This window comes from Pleuronectes platessa, chromosome 21, assembly GCF_947347685.1.
Source record: "Pleuronectes platessa chromosome 21, fPlePla1.1, whole genome shotgun sequence".
Classification (NCBI taxonomy): Eukaryota; Metazoa; Chordata; class Actinopteri; order Pleuronectiformes; family Pleuronectidae; genus Pleuronectes; species Pleuronectes platessa.
In genome coordinates, this window is record NC_070646.1 from 14,438,298 (window position 1) to 14,457,788 (window position 19,491).

General features: G+C 41.5%; 2 protein-coding genes across 3 annotated transcripts in view; one reads left to right on the top strand and one right to left on the bottom strand.

Annotated features, from left to right (window-relative positions):
- Positions 1–6,644: 6,644 nt before the first annotated feature.
- On the bottom strand, positions 6,645–8,128 carry LOC128426961 (somatostatin receptor type 5). Its single transcript, XM_053414021.1, has one exon. It carries the CDS (start codon positions 7,656–7,658, stop codon positions 6,645–6,647), a length of 1,014 nt encoding a protein of 337 aa, XP_053269996.1. The 5' UTR covers positions 7,659–8,128.
- Positions 8,129–14,261: 6,133 nt separating this feature from the next.
- LOC128426856 (zinc transporter ZIP11) overlaps positions 14,262–19,491 on the top strand; it is a 118,934-nt gene continuing 113,704 nt past the window's right edge. For both annotated transcript variants that reach the window (XM_053413906.1, XM_053413907.1), the window contains exons 1-3: positions 14,262–14,317; positions 16,351–16,468; positions 18,885–18,923. In XM_053413906.1, coding sequence (XP_053269881.1) covers positions 16,361–16,468; positions 18,885–18,923 — 147 coding nt within the window. In that variant the 5' untranslated portion in view covers positions 14,262–14,317; positions 16,351–16,360. The remainder of the gene's footprint in view (positions 14,318–16,350; positions 16,469–18,884; positions 18,924–19,491) is intronic.

Sequence of the window (19,491 nt, forward strand, 5' to 3'; positions counted from 1 at the left end):
GAGAACATAGCCGAGGGACGATCACTTCTGCGGTCCACCCTGGCGCTGCGGTGTCTTGTTATTGTCATAAAGATTCAGATTTTGGCCAACGTGTAGTCCTGTTGCACAATCAGAGCGAGAGAAGAGATTTCAAAAGGTGAGGGAATATGGCAGAAATGGAGGAGACAAATAAGAAGGAGGAGGGGAAAGAAATCAATAAATGGAGACATTTTACACCAAGTGAACTATGTACATTTTCTAATTGACCTTTGTTGATCTGATCTTCTAACCATGTCATGGACACACACACACACACACACACACACACACACACACACACACACACACACACACACACACACACACACACAGACATACTGTCTCTTTTTCTCTAGGGTCCCATCAATATTCTTTATTGAGAAACCCTCAGGCAGTTTGCATCTGGTCTCAATTACACGTGGAGGGTGAAGGTTGGATCAGTCGGAGAGAAGAAGACCAATGAAAATAACTGGTGTCTGCCAGTGCTTTAATTAGGACCTAATGCACTCAACCAGGAAACACAGAGGACACCCACACCCACACCCAAACACACACACACACACACACACACACATACACATACTAACAGACACACACATCTCTTTTAATGAGTCTGATCTTGTGGATTGAGATGTTACGATTCGCTGTAAAGCTTGAATCACCCACAGCACATTCCATTGAATGGAGCTTAATTGAACAATGAATCTGATTGTTTGTCTGGTTTTTGCCGGTGTCTGGTTTTGTCACCACTCATTCAGTACCCATTCTTAACCTGTCTGTCTGGAATGGGCTGTTTGTTTGCCGTGTGTGATGCTCGTTGTAGTTTTCTTTCTGAAATCGGAAATGTGACCTGCAGTAATTGAGTTGCTGCAAATAAAGACCTGCTCCTGAACTCAGTATACAGAGTCCTGAAACTGCGACAATACACAGGCCAATATGTAATTATTAGTTTGATAAAAAGCTAATTCAGTTTTGTGTCAAACAGAATGTGTATTGGAAAAACAACTTCCGAAGGCCACAGTTCATTCTGTAGTCTCAATTTAGCCCTATTTAATCCCCATCTGAAAGGTTCTTTCAGATGTCTCTTTAACATCTCTTTAAAGCAAGAGTTTGACATCATTGCCCTCATGCAGATATGTAGATCAAAAGAACGGGGACTTTCTCATCTCTGTATGCTAAATATGGCATAAAAGCAGCTACCCTGGCTTTTTCTAAAGTGAAAGAAATCACTCAGTTGACACTTTATTTCTAGTTTGTTCGATTATTTCTGAGAATAGTCTCAAACTAGTAATGGCCACACTATCCCCTAGCATTTAAATTCACTAGATCCTAGTGAAATCTGCACCACATATCCCACACACAGTTTTAGTAGGGTTGTTCATTTGTGAGCTTTAGTTTGTGCCACCATGTGGATCTTAATGTTTTCAACTGAGCCTCGAGCAAACGACACAAAAAAGCGTTTTAATGAAAAGGAAAATTATTTAATGAAAAGGAAAAAAAAGGAATTTCACCAATAACCGTTCCATTAATGAGGTTTTTGCTTTCTCTCCTGTAACATATAATGAGGAAAGATCACATCAACTCCTTCAGAAGTCTTGGGTTCCTTGGATTCATCTACACGGTCCATCTTGAAAGCAATTACACATATAATTCTCAAACAGCCCTGGAGGACAGTCCATGTCAATTTGAAGCAAACAGTAACCGTGAATACAGCACAAAAACAAAGTTTGCGGCCTGGAACTGTCAGAATTAATTGGCTTCAAGACAACTCAGATATGTAAAACAATGGCACAGTTACTCCCTATTAATTTACTGTGGGGGGGTAGGGGAATGCATGAATTCCTGCCATAACATCCTTGCATTTGGTGCTTTAAAATATAGATGACACTGCGGGAGACTGTGTTAAAAAAAAAAGGCTAAATGACGCAGTTCCAGTAGAATTTGAATGTCGGGGCTCATGGACACTTGGATGTCACCACAGGAGTAATATGGAGATTCTCTGGGTCAGACGTTTTCAAACCAACAGGAAAATCTCCGGTGCATTCAGTTGAGGGGTGACGTCTGGGTGGAGCAGACAAGGGCTATAGGACCCATTCTGCTGCTGAAATAACAGACTTTTATTTAGAGGACATTGATCCCGACCTTATGAAAAAAATCTATTGAATCAGGTTCTTTCTAAATTGACATCTTCATCAGTGTCCTCTACATGTTTAAGACCCTGGTTTTCCATTTCTTTCAATTTCGCATCCGTCTCAAGTTACAAACTTCATCAATGCGCCCACTCGCCTAGTGAATTCTTTGGACATTAACCTGAGTGAAGTTTATCGTGGGTTATTTCTGTTTGACCCATATATATATATTATTTTACTGTATCTGAAATGCTGAACAACCTTTATGTTAAAGGTATGAATCTGTGCAAAGTATCAAAACTGCTTTTTTGTCGGTAGTTTGGTTGATTCATTTTTGTATTGTTGTAAAATGTTTATATATTTTCATAAAATGAATTGTTTTCTTTCTCTCGATTCTTTGCAACCATGAGAGGAAGTTGGAGAGGGATGGTTGTGGGTATTTTGTCGCGTTGCATACTTGAACAAAAACAAAAACAATCTGAAGTCAAGAGGTTTTAAACACTGAAAAATACGACCAAGTCACTTCAGAGTGAGACCTGGCATCTAGTGGTCCCATGAGAGAACTGCATATCAGGGCACTTCTGGTTTGGGTTCGAAGTTCAGCCGCGATGGAGCCAGTGGGGTCATGACACAGTAAAAGTACACATGCCCCTAACTCCACCCTCCTGAACTCCACCACCTCAGTGCACCCCCACCATAATGTTGAGAGACTGCTAACATGGCCGTGGAGTCAGTGACCCTCTCAGATAAACCTGAACGCGTCCTTCCTCTGGGATTGTTTGCAGTTTCCCAGGATGCACTCAGATTACTTCCCAAATCCACCCTCATATTTCAGTGACAACACATATCAGAAACTTTTCGGGTCTTTTCACACTTGATTTGATTTAACATTGAGGATCCACAGCTTGTGAGACACATTCAAACCCAGAATGGACTCTATGGTTCATATCTGAGCATGACTTCACATAGAGCCAGTGTCTGGTTTGTGAGTTATCTTTGAGGATCTTTCGTTTGATTAATCGTTGTGTTCTAGACCTGTTGTCTTCCTTGTGTTTGGTTTTTGGTTTCTGCCTAAGTTTCACCCCATCTTCATTTCAGTTCACTTCACTTCCTGTCTTTGTTTACATTCCCAGCCCTCGCTGATTACTTTGCCCACCAACGGAGAACGCTGTACTCCAAATAGTATTGGGCCAGGCAGATACCTGTGTCTGTCAGTAATGTGGTGCAGTGATTCTTCTTGCTTATCTTGTTATATCCTTTTAGTGCTTTATCACTTTAAGTGTTTTTAGGGTAAGTGCAATATTCAACTCACTTTCATTCTTCAGTATTATTCTAGGTCTTGTGTAGTGTTTTTTGTTGTTGTTGTTTGTTGTAGGATGAACTCTTCTGCAGCTGTTGTAGCACTTTGGCCCAGGACAAATTTTCCTACGGGACAATAAGGTATATTTAATTGATCGATTGACTGTACATCCAGAAACAGAAGTGTAGATGTGAGGCCTAAACGCAGAGGGACAAGTTTGCATTGGACAGGACGCTGTTTCCCTTTGTTCAGTGACTGTTTTCCTAGTATTTAATCCTTGTCTTTACAAACTTTGAGTCCATTTTTAAGTTGGACTATAAATCCCAATGACTGCAGCCTGTTTTCTGGAACTCTTCTCGTGTGGCACCGTCATCTGATGTAAGAGAGTGTTTTAGTTATCTCTTATACATTTTGAAAGAAAAACAGAAGGTGAAGTAGATTTTAAGTGTCTGTACTATAATCCTAACCTGAAAATGCATAGTTTTACATTATATATTTGTACTATTACTTAAGTTAAATGAGTCAGTGGTGGAGTTCTTCCTCCACCACTAATAAAAAACACATGTTACTCACTAACTGACCAATAGTAACAAACATTTAGGTGCTGAATCCATGTCAGAAAAGATGAGAACCCAAATCTTCCGTCGCTGCAAAGAATCTTCTGATGATTTCTCTATCAGCCGTGCAATGACATCATTTGTGAGTTTATCTTTGAGTGTAATCATTACCGTCGGCACTTTCAATGGAGACGACTGTGGTGAGGGTTTATTATCTCTTTCAAGAACAGGCTAGCAGACACAAGTGGGTCGCAGCTACGGCAGGCTTGACATTTACAGAGTCTTTCCAGTTCACAGAATAGCCCCCGGGATAAAGTCTGGGAGGAGGCGGCTGAGAAGACACCCAGTTTGGAAATCCCAAAATGTATTATTTACTAAATACATCCCAATAACATCGAAGTGAGGCGACTTATAGGATAAAAAGTAGGGTGGCTGCAGTATTGATTAATATGAAGTGATCTGTGAAGTTCGAGCCCCTCAACATTTCTTTATTCACATTTAGTATCACTAACAGTTCAGTAACAGAACACTGACACGCAGTTTCCAATTGGTAATCGGTGTTATATGTTCAAATATCATCATATATCATACATTTCTCTACAAAATACGGATTATGACAGATTATTTCATTTATACATATTTACATCACATACTTTTAATGCAAATACAAATAGATATTTCTTTTTACATGTGTAAATCTGAGGCTTCAGATGCTGTGATTGGATCCTTGCAAATGTTATTGCACATTTACAGATTTTTTTACATGTTTAATATCTGACTACACACACATTCTGATTACAGATTTGAGGATTCCTGTGCGCATTCACAAATCTCAGCATGTGTTTGCTGTATCTTTTACACATTTTACGAATCTGGTTATACACACACACACAGGTTGAGATACTGTCTCACAATTCTCTACACACGCGTGTGCAAATAATAATTATAATATTGTTGCCCCCAAAAAAAGCATTTTAATCAAGCTACACACATGACTGCTTTTAAAATGTCTCATCTACTGTAATTTTAGCTAACTTAATACAATTTAAATAAGAAATGCCATTATCCATTTCACAGCGTCACTGAAAGACAAATGCTGGTTTTTCATTTTACTGACAGGAAATTTGATCAAATCAACGCCCAGCAGAAAACCACGGCCAGTTAGAACATATACTTGTTTTAAAATACACATTCACGTGTCCATGATGGCAGCGTCACATATCCTTCGTCCATTCGGATTAATGTTGGTTTGGGATATCCTCAAAAATGAACGCTACCCGTATGCAATCGCAATATGTACATGAAAGATAGGGGGCAGTGTTCAAACAGTATTGGGAAAAGTTTTGAAGATAATAGATGAAGTCTGCACTTATCTAGATCTGTATGCTAAAGATATGACAAACATGCCAGTCAAATTAGCTGAGGACAGATGAATATAATTTTTTAAGTTGATGTGGAAATCATTTCTGAGTTTGCTACGTCTGCCCACGTTGGAAATTGTTGTAAACGGCGTTTTTTGACCACCAGTAACCAGTTACCTGAACTGGCCACAGAATGTGAAGTCCAATTGCGTGTCGTCATGTTTATAGTGTATATTTTGAAATTCCAGTGGTTGTTTGAGGTCTCTGTTGTGCCCTCTAGAGGTCAACATGTGTAACAAATTTACGTTCATAATGCAGCAGGTTGTCTTTGAAAATGCATGGTTAGAAAACAACAAGTACCTCTACGGCCTAACCTTGACATACATGACAAACAGATGCATGCACACGGCCACCCAGGCACAAACACACACACATTTGACGCTGTACAACACTCGAAAGCCACCAGCTGTGGGAGTCTAGGGGCCTGTCTGTGTGTGTGTGTCTGTGTGCGTCTTTGTGTGCTGGTGTTTGGCCAAAGGCGTGTGACCCATGCTACGCTGTTTACACTCCACCTGTCCTCACTTCAAGCCTCTTGAGCCGCATTTCATTAGTTCCTGGTGAAAAGCAGTATAAGGAGATGCACTAGAGCAGGTCAGCTCGGCTGTCTGAGTTATTAGACGACAAATTATACAACAGGTCTGAGTCAGACAGAGCCGGGAGGAGGGGGTCTGCACTCTTAACAAGTGGGGGGGGATTTGTCGGATGAAGAGCTTTATGGAAAATCCTCGAAGTCAAAATGAAAAAAAAATGAATGAAGAAAGTATGTTTTTTTGGCCTTTCTTGACCTTTAGAGACATTTTCGTGAGAAAGGAATTGGAAAGTAGAAGGCCAGCCACTTTCGTTTACACAGGGAGGACAGGGTAAACTTAACAGCTGGTGAGACTGATTCACAGTCAGTACTCAAACAGTGAAGTGTGCGATCAACAGGAGTCTCTGTAGACATCATATCAGACATTGTTATTTGAGACGGCTATGAGTTCTCACCTTGTGTACACATGTGTGGATACACAGTAAGGAAGAAACCAAACTCAATGACCCAGGAAATAACAAGCTTAAAGAAAATATGCTCAACTTCATTCTTGGTTGAAATAATCTGTAACTGTTTCGAAAATAACAAATAAAAACTAAAATTAGGGTTAATTACAATCAAATGAGTAAATAAGTTGAAGGTATAATGCAGTGCAGGAAATGAATGATGACCCAGTCTTTAGCCTTCTCTCTATGCGGGTAAGGTGGCATCCCCTGTGTCATTCAAGTCATACCGTTCAGTGTTGCACTGCATGCTGGGAGATGACTTGACCATGGGGCAGAGGAGGGTGCGGAAGTGCCTCCTGAAGGTGTCGGAGAGGCAGGCGTAGAGGATGGGGTTAGCACAGCTCCATGAGTATGACAAAAGGACCATGCACTCAAAAGCTCTGGCAAAAGTCAGGACCAGACCACTTTGATGCAGGGAGCAGAAGTTGAAGGTGTAAAACGGCAGCCAGCACACACCGAACACGACCACCACCGCCACCACCATCCTGGTGACCTGGCGCTCCAGCCGGTGGCTTTCCTGGTTTGGTGTTGACCTTCTGAGCCGCTGCAGCCGCAGGGTGAGCAGGAGCGCCGTGTAGGAGGCGGTCATCATCGTGAACGGCAGAGCGAATCCCATGACAAAGGTGTAAGAGAGGATGCCGAGCCACCAGGAGTCCGAGACAAGCTCTGGTATGCATAGGCCTTTATCCGCCGAGAAGTGGAGCGCCATGGGGAGGATGGTGAGGAGCGAGAACAGCCACAGAACCGCCGAAACGATCTTTGCGCAGCGCGGCGTTCTCCAGCGGGCAAACCGAAGCGGGTCGGCCAGCGCCATGTAGCGGTCGATGCTCATCACTGTCAGGCAGAAGACGCTGGTGAACTGGTTGATGCCGTCCAGCACCATGACCACTTTGCACGCGATGTCGCCAAACACCCAGCGGTTCTGGAAGTTCTGGCTCGCTATAAATGGCAGACCAACCATGAAGAGTCCATCGGCCAGCGCCAGGTTGAAAATGTACACCGTGGTGGACGACGACATTTTGTCTAATTTCAAAATGGCGACGATGACAAGGGAATTCCCAGCTAGTCCCAGGATGCACACCAACGGGTAGAGGATGGCCATGGTGATGCCAAACGCATCAATGTTGTCCTCGAAGTAAAAACGCTCATCCAAGTAAGTGTCATTGTAGTCTGTGTCCAATAGAGAGAGGCCGTCCATTCTGCCTCAGCATCAAGTGAATGATTAAAAGAAGAAAAAAAAAATACAAAACTGCCCTGAGACCAGTAGCAGCTCAGTGGGATCGAATCTCTGCTTCTGCTTAAATTCCTCTGCGAGCACTTCCAGAGTCACCTCTTCACCTCTACTCAGAGGGAGAGGGCTAAACAACACAAACAAAAAAGAACCCCCCCCCTAAATATCAAACAGTGTTCACAGGTTCAACGACAGCCCGGCTTCAGCAGCTCTTCATCACCTCCCCCACCCAGTCAATACTCTTCTTATCCTCTGGAGAAGAAGACCTGTCCAAGTTTAATCCTTGAGTGGTGGCGACCGCACACTTCTGTCAGACACTCGTACTCTTTCTCACACACACACACACACACACTCTTGCGTAAACACACTGTCAGGGATGTACAGCGATGTGGAAATGAGCCGGACTGCCGCTCAGACGCTTGCCTGAGCACTCCTTCTCCCTGGGAGCCCTTTTATATCTCTTCCCCCCACAGTGTGTGAGGAGTGTTTCTACTGGGTGGGGGACCCTTCTACCCCCCCTCTCTTCTTGTCCATCAGTCTCCAGAGATTGTGATAAACTCCAGCTTGGCTCATGCCCCCCTCCCGAGCGCTTCCCTTGTGCCTCTGCTGTAATGCTGCTTCCAAGGTAAACCCCGGCCCCCATCTGCTACAATACTCTTGTTTTCATAACTCTTTCTTTCCATCTTTCTTGCCTCTTCTGTTTACTTCACCCCACTCCCCCCCCCCCCCTTCCTCTGGCTCCCTCACAGTTCAACAGGGGGGAATCACACAACTAAACCAACTGGCACGCACACATTTATTAACACTATCTCATCGCTGGGGCCACCCACCTTTACAGCCCTGACTGAGTAAATCTGCCGACAGTTAAAGATGTAGTCCTCCTGTCTATTCTCTCAGTTTTTTTTTTTTCTGACTATTTGACATGCAGATGCCGTTGTCTGCTTCTCCGACTCCGTCCATCCTCCTCCCACCCTTCAGCACTGTTTTTTACACTGCCATCTATGATGAATTGGGGGAAACAAAAAAGGGAGAAAAAGGGGAAGGTGGCAAGGGAGCGGAGTTGAGACAGCAGGGGAGGGCTGGTGGGGCGCTTGGTGAAGATAAGCGATGACCCCGTCCTGTTGCTGCTCTGACACGCATAGCTGGAATACCCCGGGAACATCCCCCAGGAAAAAAAGAACCTCCAGTTGGTTCCGCCACCCACCGTCAACACAGCCAGCGAAACTAGCCGGGTCGTCAACCTTCATCCAGTAATTCTCCCAAAGGCACTTAACAACTTATCTGAGAGCGCATTCATCAGATGCCACAGATTTCTCTAGACACACCTTCTCCTCAACTTTTAACTGGCCCCAATTAAATGGAAAATAAATGCCTTTCAACTCCTGATTAGTTTGTGGCTTAACGTCCCCCCCCCCCCCAGAGACTGGCACTTCCTATGATAAAGCCCATCTCCTCCTCCCCCTCCCCTGTTAAAACATCACTGGAGACAATTTGTTTTGTGGGTGCTAAATTTGGAAAAGTCGGACAGCTCCATGTTCCACAGGCGGTATGTTACCTCCATGTTCAGACCAGACGTGTTAGCTTCCATCACACGTGACGCATGAGCCGACAATAAAGCAAGAGAGCGTGCCGCATGCAATACAATACATGTCACATCTGCACACTCAAGGTGAAGGGCTATTTTAGGTTGTTCTTCCTTAACACGTCTTATGTTCTCAGGTTTTACTTTGCTCCAAGGACTTTTCTTTCTTTACACCATCTTTTGTGATTCTCGTGGCGAGACGAGCAAAGGTTTCAAGTTACACTGTGGCTTTTAATCTTTGTTATGTTGGTGATAGGCAATTCTAAAGGGGCCAGCATGCTAACTAAAGTGCTTGTCTGACGGCTGGCCCCACTCACCTTACATATTGCCAGCTTTTTCTGTTAAGCTCTCTTTTCTGTTTTGTTTACACTATTCGTGAGTGGTTCATGAGTGCAACACTATATAAACAATATGTCATCCTGGTGTGGGTCGTCAGTGTGAGCTGTTTTCCCCGAATTTATACAATCCCTGTATCTTGCCCTTGTCTGTGATGTCTTTACTAAAATCTGAAAGTGTGAACCTCATCTTTCACATTTCTGAAATGAAAAAACCACAGACAAGACACATCTTTTGGGAACTAAATAAATAACTAAAGTTTGTGGCACCCCATCAATTTGATGTTGAGGTTATCCACTGAAAAAAGGAAAACTCAGACGACAGACAGTGTCTTGAGGATTTATCTTCTTTGGACCTGTCTAGTTTCATTGCAATCTTTCCAAAGACTTTTTAAGAGATTTTTATCCCAATACACAAATATAGAAACAAATACATATACAAAATACGTAGAAACAAATAAATGAATATCAAGAAAAAACACCATCCTACTACTAGAACACAATGTCCAGGTGGCCAGCACCTATGCAGAGGGGAGTTGATAGGGTTCCAACCAATTGTTTCACTGATGTAAGCAAGGCTAATGGTGTTTGTTTTTTAGTGACTGAATGCCCTTTTATGTCAAGTCATTGAGACCAAGGAAGCACAAACCAAACCAAATTGTATTGGGTCCTTCTCTGACCCATACCACATCCTTCTACCAGGTTTTAAAAAATTCGTTAAGTTGTTTCTGAGTTATCTTGCCTACAAACCAACAGACGTAGTGGTTTTCCCCCTGTCTGTTTCTTTAAGTTACTTTCAAGGGACAAAGGTCGGCAATTTAGTTCATTCAGTTTTCATTGAGTAAAACTTCGTAGCTGGTATAAAATAGTAATAACATTTTCTAATTGTCAGAGTGTTTGGTTGCTAGGCATATCTTAACCCAAACTGTCCCAGTCGAATGGTGGGCTCAGATCTGGTACATCTCTCCTCCACACAGCAGGTAATGGGGTCTCTCTTATCCAATGATTTTTTCAGATATTTCAGTATGAACAACAGTAGTGGGCCGATGAGCCAAAATTCCATAGAGCCATGCTGCTAAAGCACTGCTAAAGTAAACCCCCACAGATGAAACGCAGAGCCCATCTGCAGTCACGGAATAATACGTAATGATGAATTCCAGCAAAAATGAATCACACCATTTTACAAAACAGTTTCACAACAGGGCATTTCAGTAAAAGATAATTGGGAATGCGAAAAAGTCCACAATAGAAATGTGGAAACTCCAGACAGCTTATGATCTTGATTATTGTTTCCCGGCAACATTCTCCATAAGCCCATAGTCACTCATGAGTTATGCAAATCTCGCTTCGAATGCAAAACAGAAATGTTAAATATTTGAGGGAATGTTGCTCATCTGTGTTTCATTATAACATCGATACAGCTGCTCTTACACAATCTGCAAGCATCAGTGGAAGGATTTCTTGTGTCCTGTTCGACATATGGAAGTTTGTGTCTCTAATGTTTGTTGATTCTTTTCAAAAATAAGACATTGGTTGATTTTTCTTTGTTGGTGTTTTCCTACAACTGTCATGCAAAACTGACCGCAACAAATATGCAACATGGTGTCTCTTTGGAATGTTTTCAGCATCCGGTGTATTGATGTTGATTTAGCATAAAACAGCAGAGATCTATCACATCAAAGGTAAACATCAGTATTTGATGTCAGTTCCTCAGAATCAAACAGCGAGGGCTTCTTTCTTCAGCCGCCATGTTGCACAGATGCTCAACTAAAAAACGCAGAAAGGCCTGTTTGTCTTTTAAAAAACAAGAATGTAATGCAGATACAGGAGATGGTACATTTTATTACATGATTTTCCAAATGTTAAAAACTCACCGTTTAACATTTTAAATATCTTATTTTTCCGTTTTATGGAAAGGATAGCCTGAATTGGGGCGGGAGAGTGGAGGAAGGTAAAAAACAAGATTTGCTGGGTCGGAACCCAAACCAGCAGCCGCTGCAAGAACAATCAAGCAGCCACCATTACACTTATTTATGCTACTTTCGAGAATGGAAATATTATGCTGAAATAGTGCTTTACCAAAACAGAACGTCGACGAATTGCTCTTTTTATTGTGCTTCTCTTTTGTTTGTTGTTCATTTTTGTGTTAATGTCGAGGTAGAGAGAGAGAGAGAGAGAGAGAGAGAGAGAGAGAGAGAGAGAGAGAGAGACTGATTGAAAAAAATGTGTAGAAATGTATTTAAGGACAACAAGTTCATTATGAAATGAGATTAAAATCTGCATTTATTTCAAGAGTAAATGTTTAAGAGGGCACAATTATTGTATACAGTATGTAATGTAGGGGCAGAAAACAGGGTCAGATCCAAGGGTCAGTGGCTCTAGCTGACATCTGAGGGCCCTCTGAGGTTACCCTGTCCTGTTAGTAGTCTTTTTTATTTTATTTCATTTTTTAAACTAGTCACTTGATAACAATATTATCAATAAATATGACGATATGTTAAGAATGTGTGTTTTATAAATTTGGAATGACTTGTTTACTTAACTGAATAAGGAATTGTTAATGGATGTTAGACATATATTTGGTCCCTCTGTGTAAATTTTGGTCCTTTATGGCCCCTTATTAAGAGAAATCCTACATCAGTCACTAGCAGGAAATACTCCTTTGTAAGAATAGAAATCAGCAGCTGATAATGTCAAACTCAGCAGGGTTCTGATATTTTTTTGCTTTCAACCCAGCAGGTCAAGTGGAACAGCTCAGAGAACGGATGCTGACAACTGTGGTTTTAATGGGGACCCCTCTGGTGTGTTTTTATGAGAGGGAAATACTGGAAAAAACTTTATTAGTCATCTTTCTGTGGAAGCAAGATCTGTAAAATACTTAAAATAGAAAGATTCCCGCACTGATCTATCTCCATTGTCAGTAACAGAGTTTGATCATAGTTTGGAGCGTGAGTGCTGGTGATTAAACCGATGCGAATTTATATCACCATCAGATGTTTGTTACGACATCAGTCCGGTGGTGTTTGCAGGATATTCCAAAGGAAGAAAGGCGGGGAACATCAGGGGAAATGTGTGGTGATGAGTCCACAGGTCTAAGGTCAACATACCTAGGAATTAACAGAGAGAGGTCAGCGACAGCAGCAATCCTGGAAACTTCCACCAGGAAGAGAAAACGCTCTCCAGAGTCTGTTTCCTGTGAAAACTCAAAAGGAACAAAAAGGTCTGCACGTGCACACACTCATGCACTGAGAAACCAGTGGGGGAGAAGCATGAATTGATACTGATGAAAATAATACCACAGTGTAAAAATAACGAACTGAAGTAAATTACAAAATTAATCACTGAGTAGCAATAGTAAAAGCACCATGGCTGTTGTTAGAGTGGCATGATTGTGTATTATCTGAATAGAGCCAGTGGAGACTGAAAGGAAATGCTGGGGGGAGAGGAGCGGGGTGTCCTGCAGTAAAGACTCCAATCTGCTGGAGGTCTGAGGCATTCTTGCCCATGTAGTTTGTGCACTAATCATATGAGTAGTGTTAGATAGATAGATAGTTAGATGGATACTTTATTAATCCCGAGGGAAATTCAGAAAAGTTAAAAGTTATTGTCATTGTCATTGAGAGTGGTCAGCTCGTGGTACCTATGACAAAGTCCAGACAAAGAGAAGGACACTTTAGTCATGATGCAGCACAACAATGGAAACCAACTGCCTGGTGGTTTTAGGAAACACCAATCCACTGCAGCTTTTACATCCTGAAATCCGTTCGATTCAAATATTTTTACGAAATCTAAGGTATCGACATTGTTGTTTTATTTTCCGTTTATCTTAATATTTTACATATTTCTATCATTTTCTTTTTTATCCCTTTAACTTATTTGGGTTTTTTAATCCTAAGGTATCCCTTTTATGTATTTGATCTCTTTTGATCTGTTTACCTCATTTACTCTGCTCTTTTTAATCTGTTCTTTTGCTGTTTCTGAAACTAATTGTTTTAAATTGTTTTCTTTTAATTTAGTCTCTGTGTTGATTTCAATGTCCCTGCACAGCACCTTGAATGTACTACTGTGTTGAAATGTGCATTAGAAATAACACTGCCTTTCCTTGTATGATTTGCGTCAAGAGATTATTATTATTATTAAAATTACAATATCATTATATTGTAAAGTAACCAGTGTTGTAACAATGAATGGAAACACTCAAGCAGAGTTGAAGTATTGACAGTAACAGTGGACCTAAGGACAGAGGTATGTGGTTATGTTTATAAAGGGGCACACTGAGAAGTAAGCAGGAAAATGTTTCCACATTTAGCTGCAATTTTTCCAAAAGACTTTGTTTGGATAAATTGACCACGTATTATGAAAATAAAAATATCTATCTATCTATCTATCTATCTGTGTATATTTAAATGTATACACACACACACACACACACACACACACACTTATATATACATATATAATCACTACACAAATGTATATGTATGACTGTGTAATTGTATGTAATCCTACACACACACATCCTGCAACCCTGCAAATTATGAGTTTTTCACGTGTCTATCTATTTATGAGTAATCGTGCTCCAACCACTGCTGCTGTCAAACGTGTTGACCAATAGACTGCAAGGAGGGGCGGGGCTTATACTGTCATAGACACGTGTACCGGGAAGTAGGAAGTAAATACAGCAGCAGTCGAGGTGCCAGTGGAGAGAAGTGAGTAAAACTGAACTTATTCCAAAAATGACCACTTACACTGAGTCAGGGTGAAAGAGAAGGAGGCCGAATTAACGTATGACGTCTCCTAATGTCACCAACAGCGCTGAAGTGAAATATAACCGCGTTATTTCAAATTTCAAGACGAGCAGGTGTAAGGAATTAGCCGGTTGGCTTTCATTTACAAGTCAGTCACGTTAACTGCCTGGAGATATTACGTGTTACGTGTGCGTTTGTGTGTCGTAGTGTGTGCTTGTGTTTGTGCGTGGACGCGTGTGTGTGTGCGTGCGTGTGTGTGTGTGTGTTCGTGTGTGTGTGGCTCAGAAATCTAGCCGCTATTCTCTATAAATGTCAGTTAAATATTAGTCTCCATTACGCACACACACTTAACAAGTGTTGTAACTATGAATATGAAGTTAATGTAGATTCAGTAAAACACAAGATGGAAACACTCAAGCAGAGTTGAAGTAGTGACAGTAGCAGTGGACCTAAGGACTGAAGTATGTGGTTCTGTTTACAAAGGGTCACATGCAGAAATGAGCAGCCAAAGTTTTCCACATTTAGCTACAATTTTTCAAATATACATTGTTTGGATAAACCGACCACCTATTATAAAATACAAACACACACACATCCTTGTAACACACACACACAGACACAAGTGTTAGTGAGTCATTCCTGCTATAAGAAGTTGTCAATACATGTTAAAGGCTTCCACTGCTGCTGCCTGGTGAATATTCCCTTTGAATGTTTTTTTGATTAACATGCTGATGAAAATGTCATTTGCATGGTAACATGAAAGCTGCTCCCCACAGCGTAAACTGCTAAATAATTACACCACTCATAAACAGTTAACCATTTTCGTCCTCTACCTAGGAATGTGAAGGGCTGAGAGTCAGAGCTGCTTTCAAGTGAAGCCATGTCGCTTCTGATCTGCTCTGAATCACGGAGATAGCTTGAAATACCTGCACTTTCAGTCGGAGCAATTCCAAAGTCCTGAGGCGCCTACACTTAGCCTAATTTCAAAAGTACATCCTAATGTTTCAAGCAAAGCCAAACCAAAAATAAACTGGAAAATCAAACCGCACAGGAGGGACAGGTTTGCTAATGGTTTGACCTTCACTAAGTGGTTTTAATGAGAGAAGAGATTTCGAGAGTGACGTCATTTTGAGGGGAGCAAAAGTCACGACAAAAGTCATTATTTGGGACATTTTACAAGGGGAATATAATTCTGTCGCAAGATGTAATCCTATCCAGTCAGTCTAGATGTGATCACAGGGGCCTCTTTTCAGCAAGGAACACAGGTTGGCTTTAAAGCAAAACTCCCCCCTGTGATGAACCTCAAGCAAACACAAGTGAGTTTATATCTGTCTGTGAAACTGCCACTTAAATTGTGTTTTGCTGTATTGTGGTTACACAATAGTATTCAAAGCACATACTGCACTTTTCTGTCCGGTACCTTTTTACATCAAAGAACATGAAGTATAAGCTTTCTCTTTCCTACAGTATTATCTGCTGTGTAATTTCTGGGCGGGCCTCAACAGGTCCGTCCACACAGATGCAAATGAAAAAAATCTGGGATATTAACATCCTGAGCAAACAGGATTTGACGCTCGTTTTCTGTTCTGTAAGCGGAAACAAACACAGGCAGTTGTGTGCTGGATTACTAATGTGAGGGCTTAAAGGCAAACATATTGATTCAAGACGAGTCGGTTGAAGCACACGTACTCCTGTTCTCTCCTCTGTTGTCTGTTCGGCTGCTGTTCTTGTCGATACGTATTGGGCACAAAAGACATAGGCTTCCTCAAAGTGCTGTGGTTATGTTGCTTTTAAATGTCAAATTTAGAATCAATGGCAGCATCCACATGGGACTATATTTACTTTTGGCTTCTAGGACTAATTCAAGAAGGAGTGGTTTCTGTAAGCTTTTTAATCCACCTAATGTTTTCCTTAAAAATATTTTCTGCAACCTCTTCCAGTGCAAACTGAATGCAAGAGGATAACTTGTGAGTGTGTGTTTTTTGTGTGTCCAGCTCTGGCGCCATGCTTGAAGGCTACAGCCCCGTGACCCAGGCCCTGCTGGGGACTCTGTTCACCTGGGGTCTGACCGCCGCCGGAGCCGCCCTGGTGTTCGTCTTCTCCAGCCGCCAGGTACCAACTGTCACTCTGAGCTTCAGAAAACACCTCACACACTTTTAAATGGGTTACTTTTCTGCACTGGGGGATATACCTATGCTAGAAGATAACTTGTGTATGGACGAGTAGTAACAGTATAACTGAGCATTTGGAGAAAACGAAAATGATTTATTTCTATAGTAAGGATGTTGATTTATCACATTTACACCGGTGAAGACTTTGACACCATTATAATAATTATAATTACGAGGCCTCATCACATAAGCAGTTTCCTAGCTTTACATTTTAATGACAGACGCTGGAAGAGTGGTAATCTATCTTCTGCTTTATCACTTGGGGAGAATACACATAAGTGTATTTACTATTTATGCAAATTGATCCTTAAATGTGGTTTTCTTGATGCTACATCACAGCCCTGAAATAATGCATTCATTTACAAGTCATGTACCAGTGAATAATCATTTCCCAGATGTGAACAGCACATACAGTGCCTTGCATAAGTATTCACCCCCCTTGGACTTTTTCCCATTATGTACTGTTACTAACTGGAATTCAAATAGACTTAAATAAACTTTTTCCCGTTTGATCAACAAAACATGCATAGTACTTTGGAGGTGCAAAATAAATGTTATTGTGACACAAACAATAATGAGAACAAAAAAGTTGACATCTGTTGGGTGCATAAGTATTCACCCCCCTGTGTCAATACTTGGTAGAACCCCCTTTCGCTGCAATTACAGCTGCAAGTCTTTTGGGGTATGTCTCTACCAGCTTTGCACATCTGGAGATGGAAAGGTTTGTCCATTCTTCTTGGCAAAAAAGATGAAGCTCAGTCAGATTGGATGGAGACCGTCTGTGAACCGCAATCTTCAAGTCTTGCCATAGATTCTCTATTGGATTGAGGTCTGGGCTTTGACTGGGCCATTTTAAGACATTAACATTCTTTAATCCAAACCATTCCTTTGTAGCTCTGGCTGTATGTTTAGGGTCATTGTCCTGCTGGAAGATGAACCTCCGCCCCAGTCTCAAGTCTTTTGCAGACTGCATCAGATTTTCTTCAAAGATTTCCCTGTATTTGGCTCCATCCATCTTTCCCTCTATTCTGACCAGTTTCCCTGTACCTGCTGAAGAGAAGCATCCCCACAGCATGATGCTACCACCACCATGTTTCACTGTTGGGATGGTGTGCTCAGGTTGATGGGCAGTGTTGGGTTTTCGCCACACATAGCGTTTTGCATTGAGGCCAAAAAGTTCAATTTTGGTCTCATCTGACCAGAGCACCTTCTTCCACATGTTTGCTGTGTCTCCCACATGGCTTCTGGCAAACTCCAAACGGGATTTTTTATGGATCCCTTTCAACAATGGCTTTCTTCTTGCCACTCTTCCATAAAGGCCAGATTTGTGGAGTAGACGACTAATAGTTGTCCTGTGGACAGATTCTCCCACCTCAGCTGTGGATCTCTGCAACTCCTCCAGAGTAACCATGGGCCTCCTGGTTGCTTCTCTGATTCATTTTCTCCTTGTCCGACTCTTCAGTTTGGGTGGACGGCCTCCTCTTGGTAGGTTTGCGGTTGTGCCATATTCTTTCCATTTTCTTATGATGGATTTTATGGTGCTCAGAGAGATGTTCAAAGCTCTGGATATTTTTTTATAACCTAACCCTGCTTCATATTTCTCCACAACTTTATCCCTGACCTGTTTGGTGAGCTCCTTGGTCTTCATGATGCTGTTTGTTCAGTAATGATCTCCAACAAACTCTGAGTCCGTCACAGAACAGGTGTATTTATACTGAGATTAAATTGCAGACAGGTGGACCCTATTTACTAATTATGTGACTTGCAAATGTGACTTGTGAATGCAATTGGTCGCACCAGATCTTTGTTAGGGGTTTCACAGTAAAGGGGGTGAATACATATGCACTCAACACTTTTCAGATTTTTATTTGTAAATAATTGTGAAATCCATGTAATATTCCCCCCCACTTCCAAATGATGCACTATTTTGTGTTGGTCCATTACATAAACTCACGATGAAATAAATTTTAATCTGTGGTTATACCATGACAAAATGTAGAAAAGTCCAAAGGGGGTGAATACTTATACAAGGCACTGTACATAAAGCATATGTTATTTATGTTAGCTTGATTTGTTTCAGATGCGCAAAGCCATTCCGCAGCTGTTGATTTGAGCTTTGAACTTTTGTAAGCGTTAAATACCGAACATGAAATCCCTCGACTGACAGAATGTTTTTTCTCATAGATTATACTTTTATGTTAACTTTGAACGTCCAACTCTCAGGACATGTTGCCTGTTTTCCAGTCCAAGTCAACAGTAAAGTGATCTATTGACGTTCTAGATGCTACACTGTCAGGGTTGGAGGATATCGATTTAACTGACTTGTAAACAATCCGTCTTTTGTCTGCCCTTTTCAGAAGCGCATCTTGGATGGAAGTTTAGGCTTTGCCGCTGGGGTGAGTTCGATTTTTTTCTGTATTTTTTATTATTTTTTCTAACTGAGACACACACATACACACAAATATTTACGACTTGTAGGAAGATGCTGCAGGAGATGCTGAAGAGTTTTTGGACATTTCACTTTGGCAGGCTGACTGTCCTCCAGAGAAATTCAGCCTGACACGTTCAGATGCCACGTTTATTCATCAAAGTTGAAGATAAGTGTTCCCCTGAAGGAGAACTTGGCCTTATCATGTCTAAAGAGGTATAATGTTGCAATAGAAAAACATCCCCTAATCCCGCTATCTGACTCTTACAATTACTTTTATTTGATTTCCCTCAGGAGAATCTGTACATAGCCAATGCTCATCAAGTGTCTCAGAGAAGATATTCAGTAGGAAATCTGAGCTGGCAGTGAAGTGTGAAGTCTCAGGGTGACGTCCATTTAAATAACAAAATTCCTTTTTCCAGCTTTATAAACCCATGAAATTTGCCTGGCATCATATCTCCTTTGGGATTTAGCAGAGGTGCAGTGATGGTGTTCAACTATTATTGCTGATCTGAGGAGGGATATGATAAACATGC

What these genes read in the sequence shown, in the direction of transcription:
- LOC128426961 (XM_053414021.1), bottom strand. Translation starts at nt 7,658, where the DNA reads ATGGACGGCCTCTCTCTATTGGACACAGACTACAATGACACTTACTTG.